This window comes from Phyllobates terribilis, unplaced genomic scaffold (assembly GCF_046119375.1).
Source record: "Phyllobates terribilis strain yellow unplaced genomic scaffold, ASM4611937v1 Scaffold_12__6_contigs__length_324123572, whole genome shotgun sequence".
Taxonomy (NCBI): domain Eukaryota; kingdom Metazoa; phylum Chordata; class Amphibia; order Anura; family Dendrobatidae; genus Phyllobates; species Phyllobates terribilis.
The window spans coordinates 277,241,245-277,260,253 of NW_027362772.1; the positions used below are offsets into that span (position 1 = coordinate 277,241,245).

At 40.0% G+C, this 19,009-nt stretch overlaps 1 protein-coding gene across 1 annotated transcript in view; it reads right to left on the reverse strand.

Annotated features, from left to right (window-relative positions):
• The window catches only part of ZBTB16 (zinc finger and BTB domain containing 16), a 129,477-nt gene that overhangs the window by 34,915 nt on the left and 75,553 nt on the right, over positions 1 to 19,009 (reverse strand). The window contains exon 4 of the mRNA XM_073657005.1: positions 2,933 to 3,019. Coding sequence (XP_073513106.1) covers positions 2,933 to 3,019 — 87 coding nt within the window. The remainder of the gene's footprint in view (positions 1 to 2,932; positions 3,020 to 19,009) is intronic.

The following is a 19,009-nucleotide window of genomic DNA, read 5'->3' on the forward strand; positions in this document are numbered from 1 at the left end:
CCATGGATCATTTAGGTTATAACCGGTCACCAGCACCAGTCCACTCTATTTTGGGATGTTGCATAGAAACCTGGTGGCTCCTGATGAAACCACAAGCTGCTAAAGTCAGACACTGGCGCATCAAGGTCACGGGTAAGGAACGGCAGAGAAGAATGCGGGAATCTGGATGAGTCTGTTTAACCATTACAAGAAAAGACTTTAAAAAAGTAAAGAAGAAGTGGACGGGCTGAGCCAAAAATATGGAATATTGACACTAGGGTTGGTGGCCAGTCATTCATATCATGTCAGCGAGTATACATGTCATTGGAGCCATTGCGTTAGCATTTCTTTATGAAATAGAAGAGTATCAAAATCTAGGTCTCTGGTAGGATCTCACTGCTACATACTTTGTAGACCTTTTTTCAGTATTGGTGTGTCACCCATTGGGCTTCATTAAAAAAAATTATATTATATATATATATTAATTTTTTTATGTAAAACATTAATCATTTTTGTTTTGTTTTAATTAAACCCAATGGGTGACAGATGCCGCCGCTCACCATCCATCGGAGGTGTACATTTATTGTTAAGTTATAACATACTAACAATTACAGTTTATGCAGTAAAGATAATTAACAGACATTTACATTATCCTACTGGAGTGAAGTCAATGCAAATGATGGCGTTTTATAGGAGCCATATATCAGCCTTGATCAATATTGTGAAAGTCAGCCCAATGAAAGTAATGGCTGCTGGGAGTCTATTAGTTACGGGACATTGGTGCTTTCTTGGACCTTTACTTAAAACAAGCCTGAAGGTGATTTTTAATTCCTTCATTCATCCCGAACCTATACTACATTCATGTGTCCTGGGTTTTATCGACGGTGTTCTAGCTCAGCAATGTAACATTAAATATCCTATTCACTCGAGTTACTTTAAAGTATTTAAAAAAAATAAAAAAAACTAAATATCTGCAAAGAAAAAACTTTTGCACAAGTCATAAAAATCAGTATGATGGAATTGCAGTTTAGATTTCTTACAAATCTTGCTCCTCTTACTATCTGCACATACATTTTGCTTGTGTTACCAGTCTCGATTCAGTTCTCCAACTTCAGATTTGGCAGAGTGCTCTGCACGTTATCAATACTGCCACCTAGTGTACGACGAGGACAACGCCCGGGTAGATGAATGCCGAGTGGTCAGCCAATTGCTATCATGTTATTTATGGAAGAACATGTGCCAGGCACGCTTTCGCTCAGGCGAATTACAGCTGGGGCTTTTTTTTTTTAAACGGCAGAATTCAACTAATGTGAAATAGCGGATTAAACTTATACAATCTGAGGCAGACGGTCATGAGCCAGATCACTATAGAGTTAATCAGCCGATCGTAGAAGAACTACCGAGAAAAAAATATGGCATAAGCTAAGCCGTGATCGGTGACTGATGATTGCCCATCAGCAGCATTAAAGGCATGGCTTCATCTAGTTTTACTATGTTATTGTGCAATCATCATGATACGTCATTTCTCCCATGTATAACATTGGGGAGATTAAAATGGGTTATCTGTCATCAGATTCATGCTTCTTCTTTAAAGTATGAAGCTGGAAGGACAATAAGCGCAATAGGGTCTTGTCCGGTAAATAAGTAGAAGGATGTGGGCAATGGTGCTCACCTGGTTGGGTTGTGTGCTCACAACCGCTAAAAAAGGCTTAGGTGCTGCAGATCCATGATTATGGAAACATCAAGGACTGCAATCAAATGGGTTAATTCTGCGCTGCCGGCAGAAAAGTGAGGAGAAGTCAGGAATCCAGGAATGGGGTTTATTGGTCAAAGTGTTTCGAAGTATCAAACTTCTTCATCAAGTCAAAACACAGCGCTGAAGTTTGTCCTGATAAAGAAGTTTGATACTTCGAAACGAGTTTACCAATAAATCGCAATTCCTGGATTCTGGACTCCTCTTCACTTTTTATGAAAAAGTCACAAATTAGGAGTCAATGGAAAACATGTGGAAAACTTAAAAGTCGCACACTGTGGCGAACTTTATTAAAAAAATAAAAAACTTAAGATCAACTTAACGCAAAAATGGAAAGCCGAACATGGCGCAAAATGCTAAAAATTTAAAAACAGAAGCAAATGCAATGATGAATGCTGACAAAGGAAAATGAATCTGCACTGGGTCCCTTTAATGCTCAATATAATGTATGGAAGACCTGCTCAAATGGCAACTAGAGAGGAGCAAATCTGCCAAAATTAGTTTTGGGCAGAGTCACTGGAATTGGCCAGGAGATTCGGTCTCAAAATTTGGTCCAAATTGAATCCGACCTGAAAAGAGGTTTATTAATGATTTTGGGTCTGGAGAGATCTCAGAGCATAATAAACAGAGGGGTGGGAAGGGTTAAAAAAGTAATAAAATATTATGCTCTCCTGTCCTGGGCCTGCCTTGCACTAGTCCTTTATTTGCTTCAGACCGTTCTTTTTTGGCACTGACCAGATCAAACACAGCTTAGTCAATGCCGGTGGATCTGGACTGAAGACAGATCTGAAGCTAGTTGAGGACCAGAAGTGGAGGTGCAGACCCAGAACAGGACAGTAAAGTATTTTATTCATTTTTAAAGCCTTCCAGACCCCATAAAGAATCCAGCACAATGATGCTCGGTTGGCTGCCTTTCTGCTGCATTCGGACAAAATCTAACCTAGAACAATTTTTAAGTTGAAAATTCTTAATTCCATTTGTTGCAAATCGATTCCCTCATCTATAAATGGCAATCATGAATTTAGATTATGGATCATTTAATACAACATCACTCCTGGAAACTCTTCTATATTAGGACAACCCCTTTTCAGTCTCCAGAATGCAAAGCAAGTCTCCAGTTCTATGGAGCTTAGTCCAATTTAAAGCCATAATAAAGCCTGTAAACCGTTAAAAAGAGTGAACGTCGTGGCTGACACTAACCATTGTGCGTCCTCCGGTGAGCTTCATAGGCATCTTCCTTGGAGAATTGGGCTCCGCACTGTTCACACACAAAGGCTTTGGCTCCAGCTGTTGAGAAGATAAAAACTATTTTTACAAACTTTCATCACAACTTCTCTGCTTTCTAACTGGTCCACGTTATCTACTGTACCATACGACCTATGTGAAATGTTGAGATTTGGGATGAAGCCCACCAGCACTCGGACCTCACACAACTCAATGATAAATGCATATTAATGAGAACATCAAGCTCCATCTACGTATTCCTGGGATACTGCCGAGAGCATCAGCAGGAGTCCTCATCACTCACTGGCATCTGTCATTTATAAAACATTGCCGACTCCTCACCTCTAAAGGGCACCGCTGTCAATTGTCCTAAACTTGACAGTGATACAAAGACGCAGATGAAATACAAAGTTAACACGTGCTCAGATATACCTGCTGCACATTAGCTAAGGGTTAGAGAGACATCCATTTAGAAATTTCAGAGAGGCTTCCAGAACTTCCCAAACGCAGAAGGATAAAAAAAAAAAACACTATTGCAGCTACATGGTTGCAACCAGTCAATTGCGACAGTCTTTAGTTTTCAGAAACTGGGTCACCATCATTAAAAACAGAAATAATTATAATTTTGGTACACGTGAAAGGGTAATGTTTAATAAAGAATTAAGTTATGCTTGCACATCAAACAATATTACTTCCAAGAGAACTATAATATGGTCTGTAAAGGGTGCACTACAGGGGTCTGACTGGCCAATCAGAGCACTAAACACCCCGATGGTCTAAAATAGGTCTCAAAAGGAGCAACATAAGACAACCCCATATGGGGCCACTTTCAACTAGTACTTCCAAAGCACTTATAAAATGTACAACTTTTTTAATTGACTTGAATAACAATAAAAAAATAATAACAACAACAACAATAATAATAATAATAATAATAATAATAATAATAATATTATACTTTTCCCACTTTCCACTAAAGTCCAATTCTAATCTGCTAGTCTGCAAAGTAGATCCATTACATTTTAAAATCGGAGATATATTGCAATGGACAGGAATTGGGTCCAATAAGCCCTAGACCAATAAAATGCCATGTTCATACAGTGCGGCCATTATACCCTCTCTCAATAAAAATCACGTAGAAGGTAACGAGACAAAGTAGGGGTAGAGAACCTGATTCCAGGGATGTGTCTCTTAGTAGTTTCACCACAATCAGTGTTTTAATCAGCAGGAGATTATCATTTCAGGACTAGGTGTCATGTGCAGACCAGTCCAGCTAATTTGTGTAACTCCTCCCTCAGCATTGATTGGCAGCTTCTTGTGTACACTGTCAAAAAGCTGCCAATCAGGTGGTGTGGGCGGGGTTATACAGAGATCGGGATTCTGAGCACCACTACATCTACGGCAGAGAAAACAGGGATTCTATCAAAACTACAGCAAGCAGCCCAGTAAGCGACACATCGCCAGAATCAGTCTCTGCTCCTAGGTCAGATTACATAGCAAAAACCTGCTGACAAATTCCCTTTCATTGTACTTGACTTATTATATTGGCATCTATAGCAAAAAAAACAAAACAAAAAACAACAAACAAACACATACACCACTTTAACAACCTCACCCCTCTCCAAAAAAAAATAAATTAAAATATTGATAATACTAATAATAGTTTTCATATTTGACTCACAAAAATTCCAAAAAGGATTTCAATAATAAAACACGCTGGCAATTTGCTAAGAAGATGTGCATGTTCGGTCTGACTAGGAAGAACATTGTGTTCCAAAACAGTCTTCCGAAAAAAAAAAAAAAAATTAAATAAAAAAAAAATAAAAATAATACATCCACACCAGCCAGTAAGGAGAGAACAATGAGTACAGACAGAGCTTGCTTTATGGCAGGCTCTTTGTACAGTCTTATTTACAGTACTCCTTATCAGTACAGGAACAGCCCCTGCCTGCCAAATTTAAATCGCGAGTACGAAGTGTTCCCTGAGCCGCGCTTTTTTTTTTTTATATCATTGTCAACAAAACAAGGAGGGGGAAAAGCAACCAGAGCAGAGAATGAGTGAATACAAGAATAGCTTCAAGGCCATTTTCTTTTTTTTTATTATTCTATTTCGTAATTAAAAGCGGCAGGCTGGGACTACATGTTCACAATTTTGAGTGGGTCATGTGTTTAATTTACAGCAGATACGCAAAATGTTAACTTTTTTTTTTTTTTTTTTTTTTTTTTAGAATAAGTGGTTCAAACACATTGGGATTAGGGTTGAGCAAAAAGGTTTGGAGGACCCTGGTGGAGTTACAGCATCAGTAGTCTGTGGCCATCGAGCCCTCCGGACCTCTATGTGCCTGCTGGAATCCCCAGTGCCTCTTACGATTGCAACGATAATGGTTCAAAAGGATCTAGTTCTGCAGCCACAGATTACCGATGAGATTGCTGGACTAGGGTCTTGCAAATCTTTTTTGCTCAACTCTAATTAGGACCCCATGAATCATGATCACAGCCAGAAGAATAAAAAAAAAAAAAGTTCCCCATAGGTACCCTATTGACTATACGGAGGTCAAATGTTCTTCTGGCCAGCAATCAGTGCCTTCCTATGCAGAAAAAGAAAAGTTTATCACATAGTATAAGTTATCTTTTAATGGTTCCCTATGATGGGTGGATGTCTATGGATTGATCTAAACTGTGCCCACTGTTGAGAGTATACACCTGACAGTTCCTGTAAATGCTGTGCGCTCTTCAGTCCCACTATTTTTCAAAATAAAATTTTAAAAAAAGCTCCTATTTTACAGTTTTTACCCCTAATATACAGGTATATAGAGAAGTATCACCATGTACAACTACAATATGCTTCAAAAGGAGAAGAAAACTGTTTAGACTTTTAGGCAGAGAAAATGATCCTATACTTAGCAGTGCAGCTGGCAGTGCTGCAGGTTGTGAGTTTGAATCCTGGGAAATACTAAAATGCAAATAATTAACTATATAGAATGGCATTTACAGAGCAAGAAAGATGGCAGGAGGACACTGTCAAACTGGGATGCCAAGAGCCCACCAGTAACCAACTCCAAGGCCCCACTTCTCAGCTACATGCAAACGTGACATTATCCTCAATCACAAATTTATAAAACCATGAACGGGGTAGATTGTTAAATGAATAAGATGCCGCCTTTGTCTGTACATAGTGATTCAAGTATATTGTGCCAAGTACTGCTCATATAAGAGGGTGATGGCCCACCGGAGGATTTCCCTGTTCTGCTGTGGGCCAGTCCAAGCCTGGGAGGACCTCTTAGCCCCAATGTCCTGAGTAAGGAGGAGTCAGAAAAGAAGAATCTACACAGAAAGAAAAAACAGAACAATCACAGCAGACACCTTAACAGTCTCATGCGAATGTGTGAACGTAGTCTACCATCCTAGTGAAACTGACCGATTTTTTTCTTGTGTCATCCATTCATTTTTTAATCTTCTTATCTCTTTTCATCGAAGCAGGTGGAACTAAAGTTCAAAGTCTGTCTTCCTAGTTACATCAGTGTCTCACTGATCCCCATAATAGACTTTAAAGACAGTCTGATCCGCAAAATCTGATCAGAATAGGACGTGCTCAGTTTCCTGGACCGGAGACATGGACTTTGTTTTAAAACTGAGGTGTGCATGGCTCAATGAAACTATGGGACAGAGTACTGTCTAAGAAAAAAAAATGGGAGCACTAGGACATGTCACATGGATGTGAGAATGTAGCCTGAGATGGCATTATAATAATGTATTTGTTCTATGGCACTTTACATATGAAAGGGGTATACATAATAAGTACAATAATCTTGAACAATAAAAGTCACTGACTGGTACAGGAGGAGAGATGACCCTGCCCGCGAGGGCTCACAATCTACAAGGGATGGGTGAGGATACAGTAGGTGAGGGTAGAGCTGGTTGTGCAGCGGTATGGTGGAGCGAGGGTTACTGCAGGTTGTAGGCTTGTCAGAAGAGGTAGGTCTTCAGGTTCTTTTTGAAGGCTTCCACGGTAGGCGAGAGTCTGATATGTTGGGGTAGAGAGTTCCAGAGTAGGGGGGGGGGGTGATCTGGAGAAATCTTGTATGCGATTGTGGGAAGAGGAGATAAGAGGGGAGTAGAGGAGGAGATCTTATGAGGATCGGAGGCTGCGTGCAGGTAAGTACAGGGAGACTAGTCAGAGATGTATGGAGGAGACAGGTTGTGGATGCAGAGCAACTGGTCATCCTTCCCCAAAGGGCACCTGTATGGCTGAACCGGCTGCACATGCGGCATGTCAAACCTTTCCTGGCGGCTCCCATCTAAACTTCAAATCAGTATGTTTTTGGAGAGAGTCAGACAACAAAAATACTTGGAGGAAAACCATGCAAACATAGAACAATTAAACCCCCTTGCAAATCCTGTCCTGGGAGGGATCGCAACACAGGACCCAAGTGCTATATTGCTTTTGGCTTCACTCAAAAAGACATACAACTTCTCAGGGAGGGAATATCGCTTAGGTGTAAAGGGGTGAGGCTTTAAATGACAAAAATATTAGCAAAATTTGGGCATATAAAAAGTAATCTGACCATAAAATTGTATAAACCTAAATAAATGTGCCCAAAGATGCGCACAAATCATCATCTTGAATCAGCAGTTTAATACATTTCATCTTGTCTAGTCTAAATTTTCAAATGTTTAAATATTGTATAGAATTAGTAAATCTGCCCTATAGATTGAAATCTCCGCTCATAAGTGATCATGTCTGGTTCCTAAAAGAAAAAAATATAATAATAATATATATATATATATATATATATATATATATATTCTGTAGGAGCTGCTACAATTTAGAGCTTGGTCTTCAGGCTTCATTAATACGATATCTAAATACTTTTATAACATTTCATACAAATATCACAGATGGCAGAACACTCAGGATCAGTGTTGCACAACCCAAGCTCTGTAGATACAGGAGCTCCATCTTTCATTCTTGCAGATTGTTTTGCTTTTACAAAGAATGGACTCGTTTCAACTTTTTGGAAGCCTGTCAGCGGTAACACTGTCAGACCACTGAATCCAGTCCCAACTTGCTTTCAGCAAAGTAAACATTTAAAAATAAGAAAGGAAACTTCTGTCATCATCCATGGATTAACACAGTAAACCTGAAAGCATTTAGGGCCGTGTTTACTCAAATGACACTGCTCCGCTTTTCACAGTTTAGGATGTCATTTTAGGGACAAAACTCCAATCAGTCTGTGATAACCAAGAACTGGTATCACCAGAAACCCAGGACAATGGAAGCTTTTTACATATTCAGGTATAGGTAACTCATGCACATAGGGTGTGCACTCATTTATTGCAAGGAGGTCACCCAACTATAAGTTCCCCACCGATCACTTTAAGGGTGATGGGACTGTTGGACTTCCCTATAGCACAACCAACGGTGACAGGAAGCAGTACACATCTCAATAAAATCAAATTAATGTGTGGACTGGTTGAATGCTCCAAAGTAACAGAAGAGACAACTACCATTGGCAAGACAATTGGTTAGGACAGCCAAAGAAGATAATCGATTGCTTGAGTGACCAAGGATGGTCACCAACCCTGTGCCTTGTTATGTCAGCACACTAAGAATACCTTTTCTTTTTGAGGTATATTAAACTCACCTTTTAATCGCTTATCCACAGGTGATCAGTGTATAACCGTTGGGAAATACGACCAATGAAGAGAACAGGAGTCCCATAAATGGAGAAGTAGTGCACAAACACAAAACCATTTGGAATGGATGGTGATAAGAGCCCAGCAGTCATTATTTGTAGTCCCAATCAGTGGCTTTACTTTTTATTGCAACATATTACATTGATTTTAACTCTAGCTTTTTAGATCTGACTACATACAAGTTCATTTATAGACTGATTATGGAGACGGATAGGTCAGCGAAGACAAAAGGAGTATTTACAAATAGTCTTGAAAAAAACATAAAAGTTGCTTAAATTATTTGTATTGATACAATGCATTAAAAAATAAGGTTAAAAAAGGGGTATTCTAGCCTAAACAAGTTATCAACTATGCACTTCATAGATGATCACTGTTCGAATGGTGTGGCCTCCACCGATTGGTAGACAGAGAACTTGTGACCCCTGTTCCCTCTATTTTTTTTCACTAGCTACAAGACTGGCCAGGAGCAGTTGAATGCAGCAACCAGATGTGCATGCGCCCTGGTGGTCCATTTAAGTCTATGATATTAAAGATAGTCGAGTGTTGTTGGGTGCTTGGTTGTCTTAGCATGTATCATTGGCTTGGATCAAGTGGCAAGGATCAAGTGCGACTGACTGCTCCATTCAATTCCTTCCAACCATAATTTTGGTCAAGAATGGAACAAGGTCTTCAAAATCAAGGAACATTGCACTGGCAACAAAGACACGGCTCGTAGATACTTTGGTCTTTTCTGTGGTAAATACGGATACGTAACCTGGACAATAAAGAAACAAGACAGAAAAGGAATCAACACCTTTGAAATGTGGTGCTGGAGAACGATGATATCAATACCATGGATGGCAAGAACAAAAATCAATTTTGGAACAAATGAAGCCAGACATGTCACTGGAAGCGAAGATCACCAAGCTATGACTTGCCTACTTTGGACACATCATATGGAGAGAGTGATCACTGGAGAAGACATCATGGTTGTAAGAATAGGAGGAACAAGGTGAAGAGGAAGACCAGCAACTCGATTGTTTGATACCATCAAGATAACGGCGTAGAAGACCTTGTTGGACCTATCTAGACTTGTGCGAGATCTTCCTACGGAGCGTTCATCCATCAAGTTGCCATGGTTCGAGACAGAGAAAAAGGCATAATAATAATAATTAAAAAAAAAAAAAAAAAAAAAACTCAAGGTAGACAAGTTCTTGGTCTCCTAATAACTGTAGGATCAGTGTGGGTCCCTATGCAGAGACTCCCTACTTATCACCTACCCTGTGGATAGGCGATAACTTGTTTAGGGCTAGAATATCCCTTTAACCATCACTATTAGTTTCCATCTAATGCACAAAAGTTCCCCATTCTGTGATCAGTGGTAGGATCTGCACCAATCCGAAGGTATGTTCAAACATTTTTGTCATGGGAGTTTGGAGCAGATTCTGCTTCACAATCCACCCAAAAACTGCTTCAAATTATATATATTTATTAAATAAAAAAAGTTTCCCCATTTGATTCAATAGGAAAACAATCCTATAATGTGCATGGTGTTGTCTTTTTTTCCACACATGGAAAAAGCAAAATGTCAATTCTTGAAACTTTTGTGCTAGGAAAACCGCTAAACAAAACAAAAAAAAAATCATTTTTTTTTCAGTCAGAAAATCTACTTCAAAAAGACAGTTCTATGACAATATCACTTACCCTTACAGTTAACACCCAGAAGAAAAGCGAAAACTTTTTATGCTGGAATATCCCTTTCATATACCGCCGTGGTAAAGAAATTGATGCAAGTGTATAAAATATGATTCTTATGCGTCCAATTTCACAAAGTATTTTGGTAATAGAGTAATAATTCACTTTGACAATTTACTAATTTTTAATTCTATGTACATATTTATTTTTTATAACATTTACACATTCACAATATATTTGGCAGTGAAGTAGTTAAACATGCTGGCTTAATTTAGCCCATTGCAGGCTGATCGGTCTAGTTCTGCCAAGTAATGGCTATTTAGGAATGAGCCTTAGGAATCACTGTGCTGTGTCACTTACAACTCTAAATATATTAACAGGTAGATTTATTGCCGGGACAGGAGCCAGTGACAAACTGTCCCCAAGTGTCACACTATGCTAGGCGCTCACACAGAGGGAGGTCACAGAGGATACACTGGGGCAGAAGAACATAGTGTCAACTACGGTGACATCACTCACTGGCAAACCCAATGGAGGGTGACATCAGCAAACACCCTGAATCTCTTCCCCAGCTAATTCATTAAGGAGTGAAAAATATATCAGAGATACCAGAATGTGTCATTAACTAATACTTTGCTGGTGTTCATTACTGAAAAAGAAGAAAAAGGAAGAGGAAAGGAGGCAGGAGGAAGAAGGAAGAAGGAAGGAAGAAGAGGTATAGGATATAAAAATGAAAAAAAAAAAACTCAGTTTCTTTAAATAAAACAATAGATCCAACAATACAATAGTTGTTGGAAACGTGCCCCAGAAGAAGCTAGTAATGGTGAAACTCAATTCATGCTGGGTTTGTAAAGTAATATGCTGGATATTAACCAATGCTTTATATGTAAAATAGAGTATGTGTGCGAATTGTGGTCTTTTGCAATTTATTTTTGAACCTCTTGTACCGCAGATAGGTGCAATATTCCATGGGTGATGTTGATGCTAAAGAAGCGGTGACCATTGCGACTGGAGGAACATCATACAGTGAATTCATTCTGTACTGAATTTTTAAAGCCAAGTCTCAAATCCGAGCTTAAAACACATTTACATAAGATTTATATGGCTTTATAGAATCTTAAAAGGGGTTGTTCAGGATTGGGAAAAAATTGGGGGTCAAAGGTTGGAAATACTTTAAAATACCAAAATAAGTTCATCCTTCTGCTCCGGTGCTACCTCTCCTCGGCTTCCCACCAGTCTTGCTTACAGGGTGGTAGTTGTGACATCCTGTTTATAACACTGAAGCCCAATCACCCAATCACTGGCCTTAAAGGGACTCCATCAGCACAGAATGACTGTTCAAACTAAGTCCCGTTGCTCGGTGCTTCACGGTGGGGCCAAACATTAAAGAACACCTTCGCACCTGTCCCTCTATCTCCCCCTCATCTTTTTTGATTGACAGCTCTGGCTTTATAGAGCCAGAAAAGGGTGGAGATAAAAAGGGAAAACAAGTAGATGGTAAGGTGTATTTAAATAATTAGCCCCGCTATTTAACACCATGCACCTGTACTTGGTTTGAACAGTCATCCTGTGCTGACAGCCCTTTTAAATGGCAATAAAGAAGAAGTAAACGGCAGAAGACCGCTGAGCCCAGTGATTGGCTGCGGTGGTCACATGCTTTGGATGGTTTTCACCGCTGCAGCCCACAACTGGCAACATCTTGCGCTTTAATAGCCAGGTAGTTTTTTTCTTTTTATGAATTACCTGCCTAAAATATTTTTCCCAACTTGGACACCCCCCTATAATAAAATTTCATCCGTTCTCTCTAAACTCTCCAGGATTTGGAAATTCCAAATGGTTCCCCACTGGTAATAACTATGGCATAACGTGACTCCTAGAACTAATAGCTGCATGTAATATCGGTTGATTGGCAGCGTCTCTCTTTGGACAAAGTATTGTTTCCTTTTAGAGATATCGTCGAAGTATAAATTTGACATTTCCACACAATAGAACCAAGTCCCTAAAATCGCACCCAATATAGCATTCATTGCACTATTACTACGCAGATCAAAGCCCTAAATGGTCTATGGTGTTTATAAAAGACTAGAAATAAACCTATAATAATTGTAACAATGTTGCACTTTTACCATTTCATGTATACATGTTACATAATCACACTATATAGAATTCTGCATAGTGTTGCCAATGTTTTTTTCTCATGGTTTAGGAATCTTCTTTTGGAGAAATGAATGAGAAGCGGCTCCGGATCGATATTCAGTTGGTCTAGACATAGTTTTGGAATCCACAATTACTAAATCACACCTATATTCAAGTCCAACAGCTTTAATAAATATGTCTCTCTTGCACGACTGTCTACAACAGAAGCTGTCAAACACACACACATAGAGAAATCCATAATGGCCCCCGGCTTCTTTCCAATCTATTTTCTGCTCAGCTGGCTTTAAATGAAGTTATTATGACTCATTAAAAGAGCCGCAAGCCTGTGGAAGTCAGCCAATTACAATTTTAAATTTATCTTGTTCTTTGGGGCTTCAGACAGCGCTCGCCTGCCCCTCCCTAAATAGTTGCTGCCCACCCCGACTCATACATGTCCAACGTGTAGCATCCACTTTTTAGGGGGTGCGTGAGGTTTAACCCTTTAAAAAAGGCCAGCACAGCAGCCATAATCGTATTTGGTAACTTGCAGGGTGTGAAAGCAAATGCATTAAATCACAGTAACAGTGCGCGGCTATATTAATACGATATCATGAAGCCGCGTCTTCCTATATCTCTATTATGGGGACTTTTAGAAGAGATCTCATTCTACAACTACTACAATAGAGACTTTATAATGAACGGATCTGGAAATAAAAGCTGCATTTTAATCATAGGTTTATCAGGTCATTATTGGAGGATGATGATGACGAGGAGTTGGTTTTAACTGCCATTATATTCACATAGATACTAGGATGTAACTATAAAAACTAACAAAGGAAATGTTTGTATTAAAAGTCATAAAGTATTTTTATCTAAGTGGTAGTATACTCAGCAGATAAAAGAATATTCCTTCACTAGAATGCCCCATGAACATGGCAAAGCTGTGGGCAAACAAGTGTATGGCAGCAAATGGAGTGCTGTGTGCCCGCATGTGAAAAATATTCCACCTTAGAAGATCTGCTCGAGGGTAGAAGAAGGTTATTGTTTTGTTCGTTTATTTATGCATTAGAGAACAGCGGCAAAATGGGAATGCCGGAAAGAAACCCAGGATGGGGGGCATATAAAAATACCAGGAAGGGACCCAGGATAGGGGATACATATGAGGAAGGGACCCAGGATTGGGGACACATACGAGGAAGGGACCCAGGATAGTGGGGGGGGGGCACCCATACCAGGGAGGGGTCCAGGATTGGGGCGGGGGGGGGGGGAACCCATACCAGGAAGGGGCACGACACCCATACCAAGAAGGGGCCCAGGACTCTAGTTACGTCACTGGTAGTGCCCCTCCAGTACCATGCATGGGATGGAGCACGCCTCCATTATATAGAGGATGGAGGCAGTAGATGTAGTATTACATTTGTAAAGTGCTGATTGAAGGTGAGTGACCACACAACTTTGTTAAGCGTTGGCCAACAGCTATTCCTCATACTCCCCAGAGAAAAAGATTATCAGGTATTGACCTGCAACATGCCCGATCCTTTTATCACCCAACATCCTGTTTCAGAGTAAAAGTCAGAAGGTCCCCATACAAAAAAAAAAAATATATATGAGAAAAGCTAGACCTACAGAAATTTGCGGTCACAACCAACTGTGCTCTAAGATGAATGGCCAGTTTACCATTAGCAAATATACCTGCCGAGAGATCCTCTCCACAAAATCAGGGGTGGACATACCACTGGTGCAAATCTGTGCAGCTACACGGGTCGGAGGATGAAACAATGCAGCAAGCAGTTTCGGTCATAGACTAAATTACTGGATTTGAGAGGGTACATAGACAGAAGAGGGCCCTTAACACAAGAATAATAGGTGTCCCCCCCAAGTAACTGCAACATATATGGGTATATAGTGCATGAGTTCAAATTTAGCAAGCGTTCATTATTTCACTTTAAAATCCAAAAGGAACATCTAATGAGTCTCCCAGCACTTTGGTCACATCATTTAGGTGGTGAGTGTGGCGTTACCTTATTCTGGAAGATTACAAAACACAAAATATTGCAAGAGCTCATAATATGCACTGGAACTTCTTGTCATATAGCGACATATATGACTCTCGTGCTGTTGTTTCCCCCGTGTCACCTATAAACACCTCCTAATGCAAGTGTATAAAAAATAGAAAATATGCACCAAGTCACTGAGGGAATAATAAAAAGAAAAACCTGAAGAGGGCAACTCCGTCGTAAAACCGTCTATCCAGAACAAGCGAGACATTTAAAGTAAATGTCAGGATCATTTCTACAGTTTCTATACCAATCTAGATCTTTACAATTGAAGTAGTGATAATGGAAAACCTATGCAGAAGTGTGTTATAAAAGGAGCCATCTCCATAAGACCAGACCTTTCCATGTGCCCCCTATTATTCCATATAGGTGTCTGCTAGAGACCCCATCCCATTTGCCCAGCAGAAAGCTGCTAACACCCCATGGCTGGACAATATGAAAAACTAAATACTAGGACATTCCATGAAGAGCATATTTGGAAGCCAGACGTGTAACACTTTCTGGGCCAGGCACAAAAAAGGGCTGTCTTCATAAGGCAACTCCTTCAGAAAGGGCTATTCCCAAGATCTCCTAACAATCCGTTAGAGGATAACTTCCTGATCACTGAGGGTCCAGTCTCTGGAACCTCAAACAATCCCAAGAATGGGGCTCTAGAACCCAGAAATCAGGCTCTGCAAAACCTAGTCTTGAATGGAATAGAGATGCACATGATCACCCTGCCGTCCATGGGACCCTAGCTCTTCTAAGCCAAACTTTTCCAGATGTTCAGCGGCCAATGAATGAAACAAAGCTTGAGCATGCGCACCAACTCTCCACTCGAGAACAGGCTCCGCCAAAAACAGTTCCCGGGTTTCAGAGCCCCAATCTCTGGGGATTCCAGTGGTTGAGCACCCAGAAGTTTATCTTCAAGATAACTTCTCATCTTGAAGATAAAGAATACTTCTAATGAAAGTAGGAGCCAGGTTTCCCCGCATCAACTGTTTAAAACTTGTTAGGAAACGCAACCAAGAACAATTGCTCGGACACCTCTCAATCTGGGAGGAAAGAAAAATTCCAAATCCATACTAAGAAATTCTTTGTAAAATGTAAAAAAAGAAAAACAAAATATAGTCCAAGTGGACACCTGCAAACCCCGCCTCATTTAAGGTCCCATAAACATTACAGTTGGCCAAAACTGCTGATAATCTGTCAAGGAAAAGGCAGGAGGGTTAAGCTTGAGTCAGGAAAAAGATCAAAAATTCAAAAAAATTTAAAAGCCCAACTCTTTTGTTGTTCCTTGATTTAAGTGCAATACTTGACAACACCTCTCCCCTAAAACAAATATGAACACTCGGTCATAAAGTCATGAGCATGGGAGGGGGTCAGGAGAGATTGATAGGTGCACCACACCTATAGTTTTCTGGATCATAGAGTGTCAAAATGTGGGATAACATAATTGGGGTTGCCAAAAAAAAAAAAAAAAAAAAAGGACCCATCAATAATAAAAAAAAAATTCCGGGTGTACATGCCAAATTGTCGCTATTCTCCTGAATCTAACATTTTTCTTTTGTTCTTGCGCCTCTACCTTCCCAAGATATGGTTCCATTTTTCCTACAATTAAATCTATATTTTAGCCAAGCGAGTTTGGGTTTTAAGAGAACACCCACCGAGCCTTGATGAACACACCCACTTAGTTAAATAAGACGAGATGTAAATATAAGGAAGAGTGGTCAACAACTCCGAATCAGAGACGCGGGAACAAAAGAAAAATAACGCTTGATCTGGTCGTGTCCCTCTATACAGAAGAAAGGTCAGTGGTCTACCATCACTTTCATGCTCCCACCACAAATGGAAAGATGGCTACCACACAGTGGTGTAACTTGCAGTGCGGGGATCCCAGTGTAAAGTCTACAACAGAGCCCTGAACTGTCATGGATCTTTAAATAGTATACATCTTCACACATGGGTCAAACTAACGGACCTTTTGGTCATCCCGGGTGTGACTGCAACCATAGTAGTTAAGTCCCTGCTACCACACCTAGATAAGTAATTTTATTTATTTTTCTGGTTCAAAGATAAAAGGAATAGGAGTATTTTCTAAATAAAAAAAAAAGTATAATAATAAATAATAATAATAATAAAATTATTATTAATAGGGAAGGGGTGTAGCTTTTTTTTGTTGTGGTTTTTACCAGTTTCATACTTTTCATTGTTTTATCACCTTGCCCATTTGTAATCACGTCACCCAAAGACAGGGAATGCATGTCAATCGATATAAAAAAAAAAAAAAAAAAAGAGAATTAAAAAATCCGGTAAAGGCGCAACCATTTCAGGACAGATCCGTCCTAACCGCTGGATGTTCTCATAGCGAGGAGAAGAAACAATGCAGGATTGAACAGCCTGTGTTCTGCTCAAAAAGCACAGTGTGTACTGTACATAGCATAAAAAACTCCAAACAGCCTCTAGACACAGGCTGCTTCCATCCGCCATCAAAACACTTTGTCTTGCATACAAAAATAAGACCCAGAGCTGTATGGAATACAAAATAAGCCCATTACAGTACGGGAGGGAGGAGACGGGGGGAGAAGAGCTGCTACTTAGCAACAACGCAGAGCTTTAAACCAAGCTGCCTGTTGGGCATGCGATAAACATTAGTAGCGGAGACGCTTTTGCCATACCTAGGACTATGGGTGGATTAACCCTTCCTGTGCCACCATCTACCAAAATGAGGGAGAGGAGGGTTAACCTGCCAATTAGATATGTGATTGGAATCTTTGCACTTAAATGCAAAATGGGAATTTGCAAAAATGTATCAAAATAATAAAAAAAAAGGGGGAAAAAAAAAAAGTTGTATTTTGGATCATGCCAAGAACATGGAAGCTCCTTGCCTTTTGCAAACCTATTTTTCCTGGATTCATATTTAAACCAGACCTGGAGACTTTCTAAAGATTAGGAGCATCCATCAATGGGCATTTTGTTGGCAAATTATTTCCATACAAAATATACATATTAAAAAAAGAAAAAAAAGGCACAAAAAATAAAATAGAAAAAAAAATAAATCTACATTTTAATTTATTCATGTATTTATTTATTTAAATATCATTTTTGGTGCCTGTAAACACTCTTCAGTTCATGATACAGAGAAGGTTTAGCTCTCTGGAATAGTCTATGGGTTATAAGGTTTCAGCTACCAGTTACAAAATCTGCCCCATACTGAGCTCAAAAGGGTTAAAAAGTGACAGCCGGGTGCAAATACATACCCCGTTATTGGGAGAGAAGGGTTAAAAGTGAAATCTAGGAGTTGCACTTCAGCACCTTCATATAAAAAAGGGATTTATGGCCAAATGAGAAATCATAAAATGTAACAAAAAAATAAAAAAAGTCTAATGAAACAATATGATCTAATGCCTAAACCCAGGTAGAAGCTGCAGCACACAAAAAAATTATGGAAAAGACGCATTTAGGGCTGAAAAGAGAGAATAGAAGTCAATGTAATAGTCTAGAAGACATAATAAAGGGATAATTCTCAGGAAGTCATGGAGAAGCGAGACCCCGGTCCAGCGCCTCCACCTTATAGCAGGGTAAATCATCACCCCCAGTATTAGTTTCTGAAATATGTCTTGTATGAGATCTGCCAAAACAGGAGCTCGAACCAAACTGAGCCTCTCTCCGGCTGTCAGGGTACGGATAAAATAAAGGCAGGGAGGAGGAAGGGAGGGGGGATGTATTTTTCATCAGGCGGTGTATAATTTATAAACCGCATTAAATAGTTTGCACTGTCCCCCCTCCTCCTCCCGGAGCGAGTCCCTCCTCTGTATCGGGGTTGGACAGCACTCAAGCCTGCATTAATTTCGTCTCTGGGTACAGTGTGTTCTTGGATTCACATCTGCGAGTGATCATAAACGCTGTGGAATGCTGGCAGAACATCGAGACCTGCCAGTGCGCCCATGACATCACTCTGGGAAAAGGCTGGGGTGACGGGCCCTGGGCCAGACTGTGGCCCGGGGCTGTGTACAAGCGGCAAGGAGTCCCATCAACATTTATGTTTATTACAGAATCCGCAGATAAACAATATTACAGGTTTAAGCGCAAGCAAATAAATGCAAATCGCAGAAGCAGGCTAAAACAGCAGCGTTCTGTCCCACAGAGCTGACACTTCTATTGTGCCATTCACTATAAGCTGACATGCCATATGTGCCCTGTGCAGCTGCACAGGGGCCCCGTAGATAGAGGGGCACACGGCCACAATAAAAGCAGTGACTACCGAACTAATGAATGTCATCGCTTACAATTACGGAGACAAAGAGGGGAGAGAGGGTTTTTTTTTTATGATATTTTAGAGAAGGGGCCCCATATACTGCTCTGCTGTCTATAGCCACCCCTGCAGTTCAATATTAATAGAAAAGGGATTTGTCTACACTGTCATGTCCTATATGACTCAATTAGCCAAAACAAATTGTGTTACTTTTGAACCTCTTAAGAGAGGACCAGTCACTTGCCATAAATATGT